The sequence below is a fragment of the Salvelinus sp. IW2-2015 genome, linkage group LG19 (assembly GCF_002910315.2).
Source record: "Salvelinus sp. IW2-2015 linkage group LG19, ASM291031v2, whole genome shotgun sequence".
Lineage (NCBI taxonomy): Eukaryota > Metazoa > Chordata > Actinopteri > Salmoniformes > Salmonidae > Salvelinus > Salvelinus sp. IW2-2015.
The window spans coordinates 9,362,554-9,376,450 of record NC_036859.1 but is presented as its reverse complement, the minus strand read 5'-3'; the positions used below and the strand labels follow the sequence as shown (position 1 = coordinate 9,376,450).

Genomic DNA, 13,897 nt, shown 5'->3' with positions numbered 1-13,897 from the left:
TGTTTTACTTTTATGAAAAGACTTGTTATAACAAGGAGGCTTGCTTCTGGTTATATACTATCTCAGGATAGGTGCAACCTCAGAGACGACGTACAATGGTTCCAAACACCAACCCCACACATCCTGTGCCAGACCTTGGGCCCCGAATACAATCTCCCCCTAGGAGGAGGTGACTGACGCACAGACACTGTGGAGACAAGTGATTGGTTCCCCATTACTCACGCCTTCCCTTCAAATGGTTTGCAATAAACAAATGGTTCACATATGGAAACAATGTATCTTTCTGATCTCCTTTGCCTTACTCCCTGCTGATATTCTGCCTAGCAACAGGGACATGTGATCGATGCTGATATTCTGCCTAGCAACAGGGACATGTGATATATGCTGATATTCTGCCTAGCAACAGGGACATGTGATAGATGCTGGTATTCTGCCTAGCAACAGGGACATGTGATCGATGCTGATATTCTGCATAGCAACAGGGACACGTGATCGATGCTGATATTCTGCATAGCAACAGGGACATGTGATGGATAAGCCTGACTTCTCCCCTCTCTGGACCCAAAGTGACTGAGGCCCATTTGAGGGAGGAAGTGCAGCTGCCAACACCAGAGTCAGAAAGGAGACATTCTAATAGCAAGAGGTCAATAGTTCATATCAGCATATTCTGCAGATAACACATCGTAATTATCTATGCTACTTCGCTAATTCTGATATCTCCACCACAATCTTTCCCAGAAACAGGCTCCAAAACAACAGCTCTGTTACTGGTGTGCAGGATATAACCTTTACCTCTTTGATTTTAGCGAGGATCAAGAGGAACCAGTCAGTTTCTGTCATATTCTTGGCTGAGTGTCCGAACATCATGGGTTCATTCTACACACCCAGAACAGTTAGAACAGGCCTCTATCAACACACTKTTCTATGTTATAGGAGTTAGGKTCTTTAGCMCATATAGCTCGTTAGCACTGTGRGGCAATTTTCTGTTAAACCTTMCTAATGCTTGTGTAGTAAAATATAWTTMTTTAAGCCGAGGCATTGGGCTTGAGATTGTTAAAGTCCAACCTCAAAACATAAATGGAAAAACCAAAGCCTGTATCACCTTCCCCCTTAAGACAACAAATATATCCTATATCCTCACCACCAACATAAAACAACTTCCATTTCATATTAAAATCAACTAAAATGCTTCACCTTCACCAATATAAACATGGTGTCTACTGGCTGTCAACAATAAAAACCAGAAAAAAAAGTCGTTTCTAGAACGAGCCCAAACAAAACTCATCTCCAATACGGAAAAACATGCAGTAATATTAAATTGTGATCCATGGCAAAGCACTGGCTAAATGCAAAACACAAACATTTTGAGTGCCCACCCTTGAGACAATCAGCAACCAAGTTGTCCTTACCACAGACATGTCTGATTTCAAGAGGAAACTCCTGCAATATCCGTAGTAACATTCCACCTCACTGCGGAGCTTCTCTCTCTTTTCAGGGTTCACTCGATAGGCATGTTGTTGGATCGGGACCCAGTCCCCAATGTCATGCTCTAGTACATTTGGGTTGGCACATCTGAGAATTTTTTATTTTTTTATTTTATTTATCCGTTATTTTACCAGGTAAGTTGACTGAGAACACGTTCTCATTTGCAGCAACGACCTGGGGAATAGTTACAGGGGAGAGGAGGGGGATGAATGAGCCAATTGTAAAATTAACCCTGATATTCTAAAAGAAGGGCAACAACGTCAATATAATTATACCCAAAGATTGTCAGTTAATTGCATAAATAATTATGAATACTAAATCTTACATAAATTGTAAATCTGAAATATCAAAACCAAATATACACCCCTTTGTTAATATGTATTGGCAATAATTCACTTAATGGTGAGGCATGGAATAATAAAACATGTATATACACAAACATCTGCCACAATAATCATATTACTTGTATTTTTTTAAACAAGCACCTTATAAACTGCACAAGCACCAGAAACACTGTTGTTTTGACAAGTAGCAATACATTACTGATATCGATTAGGGGGGAAATCAGGTTGTACGTGCTGTTGAAACTAACAACTAAAAAAAACACATGGAAATGGGAGATATCTTTAACCTCACTGGTTAGATGACAACCCGCAGAAGACAGTCAACTACATTTTGGAGTGATGCATTTGAATTTAGGGGTCGCTAAACAAAGGAACACAACACTTATTTGTCATCACTCATCGATATCATGTTGAAATCAATTGTGCGAGAGGAGGGAGATGAGGTTGCATGTCCTGTTAAAACTAACAGCTCAAAAACCACACAAAATCTGGGAATAATGTGTACATCCCTGGTTAGAGGACAATTTGTAGTAAACAGCTAGCTACATTTTGAAGTGTTGCATTTTGATTCAAGAGGGTCACCAATGTGGTAAACAGCTCGCTACATTTTGAAGTGTTGCATTTTGATTCAAGAGGGTGACCAATGTGGTAAGTGGAACAACTCTTTTTTTGTTAGTCACATTTTGTTAAATTCAATTCAGAGCCTGGATCTTTCCCCTTTTATAGAACAGGGGACAAACGTTTAGGGTTCTATATTATGACATCATTAAAATACTCCTACTACAATGTTAAAACATTCTACATTGTGATATCATTAGAATACTCCTACTACAATGTGTACATCCCTGGTTAGAGGACAACTCTTTTTTTGTTAGTCACTTTTTGTTAAATCATATAAATAGTACTCTTTCAATTCAGAGCCTGGATTTTTCCCCTGAGGCTAATATCCATATCAGGCTAAAATCAATAGAACAGGGGACAAACGTTTAGGGTTCTACATTGTGACATCATTAAAATACTCCTTCTACAATGTTAAAACATTCTACATTGTGACATTATTTCATTGATATCATGAAACAACTCCTTCATGTATTTTCTGATGTTTAATCAGAGATCTTTTATCAGAGTATCTCTTCCCACATTGATCACAGCAAGGATTCTCTCCTGTGTGTGTTCTCTGGTGTACAGTTAGATAGCTAGATCTAGTAAAACTCTTCCCACATTGATCACAACTATAAAGTTTCTCTCCTGTGTGTGTTCTCTGGTGCAAAGTCAGCTGGCTAGATGTAGTAAAACTCTTCCCACATTGATCACAGCTATAAGGTTTCTCTCCTGTGTGTGTTCTCTGATGTACTATCAGGTTGTATGGCCGAGTAAAACTCTTCCCACATTGACTACAGCTACAAKATTTMTCTYCTGTGTGTGTTCTCTGGTGTACTATCAGGCTGTCTGGCCGAGTAAAACTCTTCCCACATTGACTACAGCTATAAGAATTCTCTCCTGTGTGTGTTCTCTGGTGTGCTATCAGGCTGTCTGGCCAAGTAAAACTCTTCCCACATTGATTACAGCTATATGGTTTMTCTCCTGTGTGTGTTCTCTGGTGTATAGTTACATAGCTAGATGTAGAAAAACWCTTCCCACATTGATTACAGCTATAAGGTTTCTCTCCAGTGTGTATTCTCTGGTGTGATTTCAGGGTTTGTTGCCGAATAAAACTCTTCCCACATTGATTACAGATGTATGGTTTCTCTCCTGTGTGTGTTCTCTGATGTATAGTTAGATAGCGAGATGTAGAAAAACKTTTCCCACATTGATCACAGCTATATGATTTCTCTCCCGTGTGAAYTCTTTGATGTATTTTAAGTTTTACTAAAGAGTTRAAYMTTTTCCCACAGTCAGAGCAGCAATGAGATTTCTTYCCTGTGGGTCTCTGCTGGTGTTTCTTGAGGAGTTCTGATGTGGAGAGACTCTTCTCTGCCYYGTCAGCATCATGATGTTGTTGAGGCTCCCCAGAGGATCCACGATAGTCTCGTCTCTCTCCTGTGTGAACGWCAAAGTCAKAMAGATGGTCAAAKTCCCACAACAGCAGAAATCCACTGTTTATTTGAGGTAAAAGGTGATGCCCAGAGCATACCCATGAAGGTGTACAACAATTGACATCTGTTAAATTTGACAATTAAGACAGTCAAGTTAGCAACAATAGTCATATTTTGTCTTGATTTCACATTAGTAGTAACATYGATGATTGTAGGCTAGAAATAAGTTATTAAAGTTGTTGAAACCCTAAGCAAAGTGCCAGACGACCTTTGGTCTCCAATACAGGCCCSWTACTGKGTTTGCTAAAATTGYGGCACGRGGACMAAGCACACACAATTTGGTTGCAGAAACTCCTCCATGCTAATCCTTCAACCAAAGTCGCGACTCCTCATAGTGTGTTGTACCAAAGTTCCTTAAGGGAACTACACTGCCATAAAAAWRWWYMWTAAAAAAWAWAWAWATACAAATCAGGCAAGGCACCAACTTTGAGAAGGGTTTAAAACAAAGGTTTCAAGCAATTTATAAATGTTATGGAATGTAGTTATGTTTCGCCTTTAATGTAATGGCATTGAAAATAAATGGCAGAATAATATACAATAGCTGTGTTTGAATACCCATACTAACATACTGTAACTACATACTTAATGAGTATATACTACATACTATTAGTTAATTTTAGTATACTGTAACTACATACTTAATGAGTATATACTTCATACTATTAGTTAATTGTAGTATACTGTAACTACATACTTAATGAGTATATACTACATACTATTAGTTAATTGTAGTAAACTGTAACCGAACCGTTTCCTTTCAGTTGAGCGCTCTTCTCCTTTCTACCGGAAGTTCGTGCTGTTGCTATGCAACCTCTTGCTAGCTAGTTAGCATAACACATGACTAGTTAGACATTTTACCACTTCGGATGTGTTTTTTAATTCAGTCTTGAATACCAGAGTGCTTCATAAATTCAGACCGTTTCGCTCTCGGAGCCATTGACCGTTCTGACCTCAGCTTGCTGGCTACTTACAGACACAAATGAGACTCTGACCATTTTACTTTAACATTTCAATTACGCCTTTTTTTTGCCTTCGTTTACTGACACCTGGACATATTCAACGGGTATTGAGCGGTAGTAAATTCATTATTCTGCTCTCTGGTACTCAGACGAGAGTGCTCTGAAATCGGAGTAGAGAGCCAGAGAGAATTTATGAAAGCACCCGAATGTCCATTGAGAAAACACAACGACCATACCATTTAGCTAAGCTAAGAATGACGGGAATAATCAAGTCAATAAACGTTGGGTAGTTAGTTAGAATATAGTTCATATACTGGCAAGTTTGATGTATAAGTAGCCAACTAACGTTAGGTAGCTAGTTAACATACCGGTACAACCTTCTATAATAACATGCTAACAAATTGTCAGCCAACATAACGTGTAAGGTAACTTATTTGAAACGTCGTTACTTTATTACATTGCTCAACATTTGTCATAATTAGTTAAAACAATGAATTGTATCGGAGCTCGTTGGACTTCGGCTGAATATTTTCCGCCATTTTCTTCAAATCTGCAAACGATGAGAAGCAACGCCCATTTCCTGAAGAATTGCATTATGGGCCATAATGTACTGCGTGTTTACGTCATATAATGGCAAATTTAGTACGACATCCGGGAACATTTGGCATACTAACTATATCATACTATAACCAATAAGCATACTATATACTCAATTAACACCACAAATAGTACGGTTAGTATGAGTATTCTAACACAGCTAATGACTTAACAGCACTAACAATTTGACCTCCACAGGAAATCTACACTGGCAGTTACATTTACTATATAACCATTGATTCTTGAAGAATATAACTTAGAAATGCCTCAAATGTTTCAACCGTATTACCCCACCAGAAACCAAAACATAAGCTCGTATAACGCCACTGTTTGGAAACAAGCACTGTATAGCCTTGAAATCTTGTTAAAAACTATCATTTTCACCTYACGGATGGCTAGTCCTTSTATTTATAGTGTAGTCAATTCAGGGGGTAGCCCTGAGCTTGACTCAAACCTGGGTCCACTGACTGTCAAGCCAACACCTTATAACTGTTACGCCAAGATGTCTGAACTTCTTGACGAGGTCGCTAGGTTTTGGGTTACGGTTGCTACAATAGCTTTCTCTATGAATGTGAAAGTGGTTACATTTCTCCAGCCCCTATCCCTCAGCTGTTTACCAAACCAAGTCTCTGGACAGCCATTTTGTTGCTGTTTAAATCCTAGGTTGGCCCTTTAAAAAAGCCACACAGCAATCAATCAAATCAACCAATCTGCAGTTCAAACAATAACAAAGCTGTAATTCCACCACTGTTTTGGTAATAAGATGATGGATGGGGCTGGAGAAATGTAACTACTCTCAAATTCATAGATAGATATACACACGGACAGACATACGGTTGCAAGGACTGACCAGCCATGATATCAACATTATAGTTTTAACCATGTTGAGAATATACAGTGTTGGTTTACATTGTTTCTAAACATTGGAGTAAAAAAAGCTTATTTGGGGTTCTGATGTTGTACGACAGTTCTACGAAGCTCATGAGGCATGTGTTATATTCTTCAAGAATCAATGGCTATAAATAAACAAACACATTAAAAAGTCTAAATATGGATGTAGCAATTGCATAGTTCGCCTTTAACACCACACATCAGTTCAACAACTGCAGAGTTTATGCCTCTGTATTTAAGACAGTACTTACTAGTGTTAATCAGGGCCCGTTTATCGTTAGAACCATTGGACGCTTTAACATGCCTTTGGGAAACCGAGCCCAGATATTCAGTTTCCTCCTCCTCTTCTTCCAATGTGACAGTCATCTCCCCATCCTCCTCTTTCACTCCAAAAACTGCATCCTCCTCTTTCTCTTCCTTCACAGTAACATCATCCTCCTCTTTCACTCTGAACGCGTCTTCCTCTTCTTTCACTGAAACGTCTTTCTCTTCTTCTTTCACTGTAACAGCCTCACCCTCTAATTGTTTTTGTATTGTGACATCCTCTTCTTCCTCTTTCACGACAACGTTCAGCCACAGTCCCTCTTTCTCCGTCCAGCAGACCTCCTCTTCTGTAGCAGGAGGAGAGTAGCTTAGTGAGCTCATGGTCGGAGATGTTAGCTAGCTGGGCTAGCTAATGCTAACTTAACCAGCCCGCTAGCTGACTAATAACAACAACCGTAAATATGAAATTAAATCTGATAACTAACTAGACGACAGAAGTGGGTTCAAAACACAGTGGCTAATATACACAAAAACGTCTAAAGAGCTTTATTGGKTCGGCTATTATGGCTAGCAAGCTACCGAGGTGKCTGAWTWACTGTTGCTGCTGTTGAAAGAAGCGTTCCGTCCACTAGATTATACGTCAYACTRRCAGCATTGCCTTAAAKTCSCAGACCGCCATCTGTTGACTGGAGTGGGTAACGCAGTTGAGTAAAATGTATATTTTATTTTCAGACAAAAAGTAAAAGTGTAGGAAGCATGAGTTTTTACTTACCAGAGTGTAACAACACAGTGTGGTTAAAGACTTAGTAACTCAGTTGTATTGAAGATCTGGTTACCTACAAGAACAAACAGTTATGCTTTTACTTTATTACATATTTCTTAACCCACAATGGTTGGCTACACTTGTTAGCCTAATAGCTAGTTGGCTAAATAGCTAACGTTAGCTGGTTTGCTAGGCTGGTTAGGCTAATAGCTAGTTGGCTAAATAGCTAACGTTAGCTGGTTGGCTACGCTGGTTAGGCTAATAGCTAGTTGGATAAATAGCTAATGTTAGCTGGCCGGCTAAGATAACTGCATATAGCTAACGTTAGCTGTCCGGCTAGATAACTGCATATAGCTTGTGTTAGCTGGCTGGCTAAAGATAACTGCATATAGCTAATGTTAGCTGGCTGGCTAAGATAACTGCATATAGCTTATTGTAGCTGGCTGGCTAAGATAACTGCATATAGCTCACGTTAGCTGGCTGGCGTAGATAACTGCATATAGCTAACGTTAGCTGGCTGGCTAAGATAACTGCATATAGCTAATGTTAGCTGGCTGGCTAAGATAAACTGCATATAGCTAAGTTAGCTGGCTGGCTAAGATAACTGCATATAGCTAATGTTAGCTGGCTGGCTAAGATAACTGCATATAGCTCACGTTAGCTGGCTGGCGTAGATAACTGCATATAGCTAATGTTAGCTGGCTGGCTAAGATAACTGCATATAGCTAATGTTAGCTGACTGGCTAGATAACTGCATATAGCTAACGTTAGCTGGCTGGCTAAGATAACTGCATATAGCTAATGTTAGCTGGCTGGCTAAGATAACTGCATATAGCAATGTTAGCTGGGCTGGCTAAGATAACTGCATATAGCTAACATTTCTTTGATATTTGGTTAAATGGCATTATGTATTTCCAAAACGTTGGTTTACTTTAATCACTCAAGTCATGAGTGCAAACGATTGGTTTAGTATGAAGTATACAATGTATAGTTATACATATTTCTGTTGTAGTTTACATCACAGGAATAGGCTGGTCCTCCATATTACATCACACCTGACTTATCATTCTTCTGAATTCTGATTGGTTTTAATGTAATACCTCCAAAAATAGAACAGTGAGGTGTAACTTTGTATTGGACTTTATTTTATATTTTATAAACAATACAAAACATACACATACAAACAACAACATCATACAAACATTAACTACAACACACCTGCCCAGACCCACTAGAACACACCTCCATCTCCATTAACTACATCACACCTGCCAGGCACACTAGAACCACCTCCATCTCCATAACTGCACCACACCTGCCCAGACCCACTAGAACACACTCTCCTCCCCATAGCCTCAAACTACACCATTTGATTTCTCTCTATCCCCCAGACACTAGATACTAGCCTCCCACTCCCTGCCGCTGAAAAAACATCCCTACAGCATGATGCTGCCACCACTCACATAAAGGCCTGATTGGTGGAGTGCTGCATAGACTGTTGTCCTTCAGGAAGGTTCTCCATCTCCACAGATGAACTCTAGAGTTCTGTCAGAGTGACCATCGGGTTCTTGTCACCTCCCTAACCCCCCCCCCCCCCCCTCAGTTTGGCCAGGCAGCCAGCTCTAGAATAGTCTTGGTGTTACAAACTTCTTCCATTTAAGAAATGAAGTGCGTGTGGACCACCCTACAGGTCAGGTGGTTTTCTCACGTAGACGGTAAACCCACAAGACCTCGATGGAGGCTTTTCCAAATCATGTCCAATCAATTGAATTTACTACAAGTGGACCCAGGCTGCACCTGAGCTCAATTTCGAGTCTCATAGCAAAGGGTCTGAGTACTTATGTAAATAATGTATCTGTTTTTTGTAAATAATGTATCTGTTTTTTGTAAATTTTTATAAATTTGCAAACATTTCTAAAAAACGGTTTTCACATAGTCTTAATGGGCTATTGTTTGTAGATTAATGAGGATTATTATATATTTTTTCGCTGCATTTACTGGCTACATTCACTTGCACCATTGTTCTTATGTAATATAACCATATACAATGTCTTAAAGTGATGGACTGTGCCATCCCCACGGCCTCCGCAATGGATCAGTCCACTCAGACAGGAGCCTCCCAATGGATCAGTCTAATCAGACAGGAGCCTCCCAATGGATCAGTCCAATCAGACAGGAGCCTCCCAATTGATCAGTCCACTCAGACAGGAGCCAATCAGACAGGAGCCTCCCAATGGATCAGTCCACTTAGACAGGAGCCTCCCAATTGATCAGTCCACTCAGACAGGAGCCAATCAGACAGGAGCCTCCCAATGGATCAGTCCACTCAGACAGGAGACTCCCAATGGATCAGTCCACTCAGACAGGAGCCTCCCATTGGATCAGTCCATTCATACAGGAGCCAATCAGACAGGAGCCAATCAGACAGGAGCCAGTGTCTTGCGCACCTCTATTTTTTAAATTTTATACATTTGAATCTCAGTCGACCAACAGCCTTTCAACCAGACACACAACCAGTCCACTAAATGGGGTCAGTCCCAGTACAGTCTAATAAATGGGGTCAGTCCCAGTACAGTCTAATAAATGAGGTGAGTCCTAGTACAGTGTAGTCCACTAAATGGGGTCAGTCCTAGTACAGTGTAGTCTACTAAATGGGGTCAGTCCTAGAACAGTGTATTCCACTAAATGGGGTCAGTCCTAGTACAGTACAGTCCACTAAATGGGGTCAGTCCTAGTACAGTACAGTCCACTAAATGGGGTCAGTCCTAGTACAGTGTGGGAGGTTCCATCTGGCCCTAGGACTTCCCAGGGGATTTACTGGCTGCAGTAACTAGTTCCATCTGGGCCCTAGGACTTCCTAGGGGATTTACTGGCTGCAGCAACTAGTTCCATCAGGCCCTAGGACTTCCCAGGGGATTTACTGGCTGTAGTAACTAGTTCCATCGGTTCCTAGGACTTGCCAGGGGATTTACTGGCTGCAATAACTAGTTCCATNGGGCCCTAGGACTTCCCAGGGGATTTACTGGCTGCAGTAACTAGTTCCATCGGGCCCTAGGACTTCCCAGGGGATTTACTGGCTGCAGTAACTAGTTCCATCGGGTCCTAGGACTTCCCAGGGGACTTACTGGCTGCAGTAACTAGTTCCATCGGGCCCTAGGACTTCCCAGAGGATTTACTGGCTGCAGTAACTTGTTCAATTGGGTCCTAGGACTTCCCAGTGGATTTACTGGCTGCAGTAACTAGTTCCATTGGGCCCTAGGACTTCCCAGGGGATTTGCTGGCTGCAGTAACTAGTTCCATCGGGCCCTAGGGGTCTGAATACTTAACGTGTCAAATGGCCATCCCCAAGCCAAGCTGGGTAACGTGTCAAATGGCCATCCGCAAGCCATGCTGGGTAACGTGTCAAATGGCCATCCCTAAGCCAAGCTGGGTAACGTGTCAAATGGCCATCCCTAAGCCAAGCTGGGTAACATGTCAAATGGCCATCCCTAAGCCAAACTGGGTAACATGTCAAATGGCCATTGTCGTGGATAATCGGTTCAAAATATAACACTTACAAGAACTTGTGAAATCAATATAGACTTTTTAATACAATGTATCACAAGCCGGGATGATCCGCGGATCACACACCTTCCCAGAGCACTGGCTCTGTCTTTATACACACACACACACACATGAGATCATTACATACTTTAATTAAATTACTTCTCCTAGGTCATCTGCCACTATTATCCTTCATTTCAGGCTTCCTGCTTGTTTACGCCCAATAACGCCTGTATCCGCTCTTGATTAGATTATAATGGTGGCAGGACCCTCTTGTCTCCTAAAATTAATATATGTCTATCTTACCCTAAGCACTTATGGCCTTTACCCTAAGCACTTATGGCCTTTCCTCTCTATTTAATCTTCATAATGGTGTCCTGCTCTTTCCATAAATGCACTTTAAAGCACGTATGGCTTTGGCCATCTGCTAATCTTTGGTTTCCTGTATTTAACAGAATGGCAAATGCACTCACTCATGTCTGCTAATATTTGGTTTCCTCCTATATTCTAATGTACACCTGTCTATTGCTTAATAGTGTGATATCTGCCTCTATATGTAACAATAACTCCTACATAATCCCCCCTCTTGAGGGTAATTAGCCTCAAAAACTACACTAAAATGACATACAGAGAGTAGATATCAATACCAACAGTTGACTAAAACATTATCAAAATAAAGCTTACAAATCACCTGGACCAAACATCTCCAATACATAAACACAGACAGGAATAAAAGATCCAATTTGAAACATAATACACTTACAAAACCCAACTAGACCAAACATCTTAAATTAATAACATAAAATAGGAGTGAAAGATCTAGTTAGTATAAAAATAAAAAAACACTTATAATCAACCATTATATTTTAACGAAGCAATGAGCATGTAGTATTTAGCCTTGCCTGAGGTTATCTCAATTATGTGGAATAAAAATAATACAATGCATATGATAATAAAAACAGCCTTCATGCAGTTTCAAAAAATAAAATTAACAAGACATCATTCTATAATATCAATGATACCAACCCTTGTTAGAAGATTAAAGACATGGTCCGTAGACACTTGTAACCGGAATACCCTCTGTTACCTAACATGTTTTTAAAATGATCCTATTTTTAGAAGGCAAAACTAACTTTAATTAAAAGAAAATATATATGTTCATCGATATATATATCTAAAAATTCAAACAAACATACAAAGAACACAAAGCATTAGGCAAAATAGATATGCTAAAACCCCATTACATAAGAGCACAGTCCTCATCCTTACATATAAGACAATCTCCTCTTTGACACTTKGCACAGAAAAAAGGTTCTGGGTGATGGTTATGACCATCCTCGTGAATTTTTGTACACCACTTGCAATTGTGACGCAAATGACACTTTTTGTGGACATGAATGAGTAAACATTCATCTGAACTGGGTAATTGAACATATACAGGGAAACCATCTTTACGAAAATCGTGACACGCATGACCCCCCCCCCCCAAATCACTCCATAGAGACAGTTAGGGTTACCAAAGGGGCAGTCAAGAGGTCCACCAACCGCATTGCAAGGCTTTCCATACTTATTGGTATAATTGACTGGGCTTCCCGGTACAAGATCAATCACCACAGGAGGGTCATCTCTCCTTACAGACATCTGTTTAACTGTTGTCTGAACCACAATTGACTTTACCAGGGGTAAAACACAACAAAATACCCAAAGCCAACAACCCTCCTCCCAACATGATGACCATCCTAGCAAACATGGCTCCCCACTTTCCTAACGCTAGGTCCAACCAATACCATACATGAGAGTCTAAACCAGCATTAGCCTTTACTTCTGCTCGTAATCCTTTGAGTTTGGCCATAGCAATAGCAAATGATCCATTAGGTGCAGTGTTATTGGGAATAAAGGTGCAACAGTCATCCCCGAACATGACACAAACTCCACCCTTCTCCGCTAAGAGCCAATTGAGAGCCTGTCTATTTTGTCATGTAATTTTACTGGTAGCCTGTACCTGTTCCCCCAACGCCGTTAGAGCCGAGTCAGTATAGTTAATGAATCTCTGTTGGTTATAGTATATATAATTAATCCACTCTAAGTTCTTATTTGGTGTTATCCACAAGAATATAGATTCAAATCCTGATTTAACCTCATCTCTGGCCTTGAAATCCCGAGGTACACCTCTAAGCTGTCTAATTGCATCAAGGTATACCTCAGGATCCTTCTCATAAGCCCTTTTAACTCTAGGTTTAACATAGTCATCATGGGGTGATTTAATAATAGTAACCTGTTTAATTGCTCTAACTAAGGCACAAAGACTAATCCATCCATCAGGCAATACATTCAACAGTTTGTTCTTTCCACACATCCAGAAACTATCAGCAATACCTCTGTCTTGATTTTTYAACATAGTAAGAGATGGCGCAACCTGAGTTATGTGACCACACAACCCTTTTCTATTCATAATCAACCCTTTATCATTACTTTTACGAACTCCCGCATTCTCTAACACCCAAATAGTAGCACATTCTACGGTGGTGTTTCCTACGTCAATTCCTTCGGTGTGGTGTCTGTAAAAACATTCATATTTTCCTTTAACCACGGTACTTCTGTCTAATTGAGGTCCATTTAATTCAGTTCTAATGTTATAGGCAGCACAATCATTGTCTCCCAGCATGGTCTCATTCAACATAGTTTTACCCCTTGTGCTTACCCAGAGCAATCCTACATTCTATGTCACACAAGGGAATAGAATACTTTCTATTGGTACAATGGTCATTTTTCCAACTTACACAGTTTTTAAATGATGCCGGTTCAGGGACTATTAAAAGATGAGACAAAGGTGATTTTCTACACAAAATACAATTGTCCGTTCTGTGTTTGTTTGCCATAYACTTAGCCCATTCGTACCACTCGTTCTTCACTTTGATTAATGTCAGGTCACATCCTTTCGGGTCCCAAACGACT

The 13,897-nt window shown here is 40.3% G+C and overlaps 1 protein-coding gene and 1 long non-coding RNA gene across 15 annotated transcripts in view; one reads left to right on the top strand and one right to left on the bottom strand.

Annotated features, from left to right (window-relative positions):
* Positions 1 to 13,897, bottom strand: part of LOC112081310 (zinc finger protein 180-like) — a 175,522-nt gene that overhangs the window by 54,143 nt on the left and 107,482 nt on the right. For 2 of the 14 annotated variants that reach the window (XM_070449075.1, XM_070449077.1), the window contains exon 2: positions 6,624 to 6,783. The exons of 2 other annotated variants lie outside the window; for them this stretch is intronic. In XM_070449075.1, the coding sequence (XP_070305176.1) occupies positions 6,624 to 6,783 (160 nt within the window). Of the gene's footprint in view, positions 1 to 1,200; positions 3,870 to 6,623; positions 7,253 to 13,897 lie in introns of those variants that run through there. 10 more of the 14 variants (XM_070449074.1, XM_070449072.1, XM_070449069.1 and 7 more) reach the window with 9 other exon arrangements.
* The window catches only part of LOC139029333 (uncharacterized), a 60,724-nt gene continuing 50,608 nt past the window's right edge, over positions 3,782 to 13,897 (top strand). Inside the window, exon 1 of the long non-coding RNA XR_011481644.1 lies at positions 3,782 to 3,885. This is a non-coding gene — a long non-coding RNA (uncharacterized lncRNA). The remainder of the gene's footprint in view (positions 3,886 to 13,897) is intronic.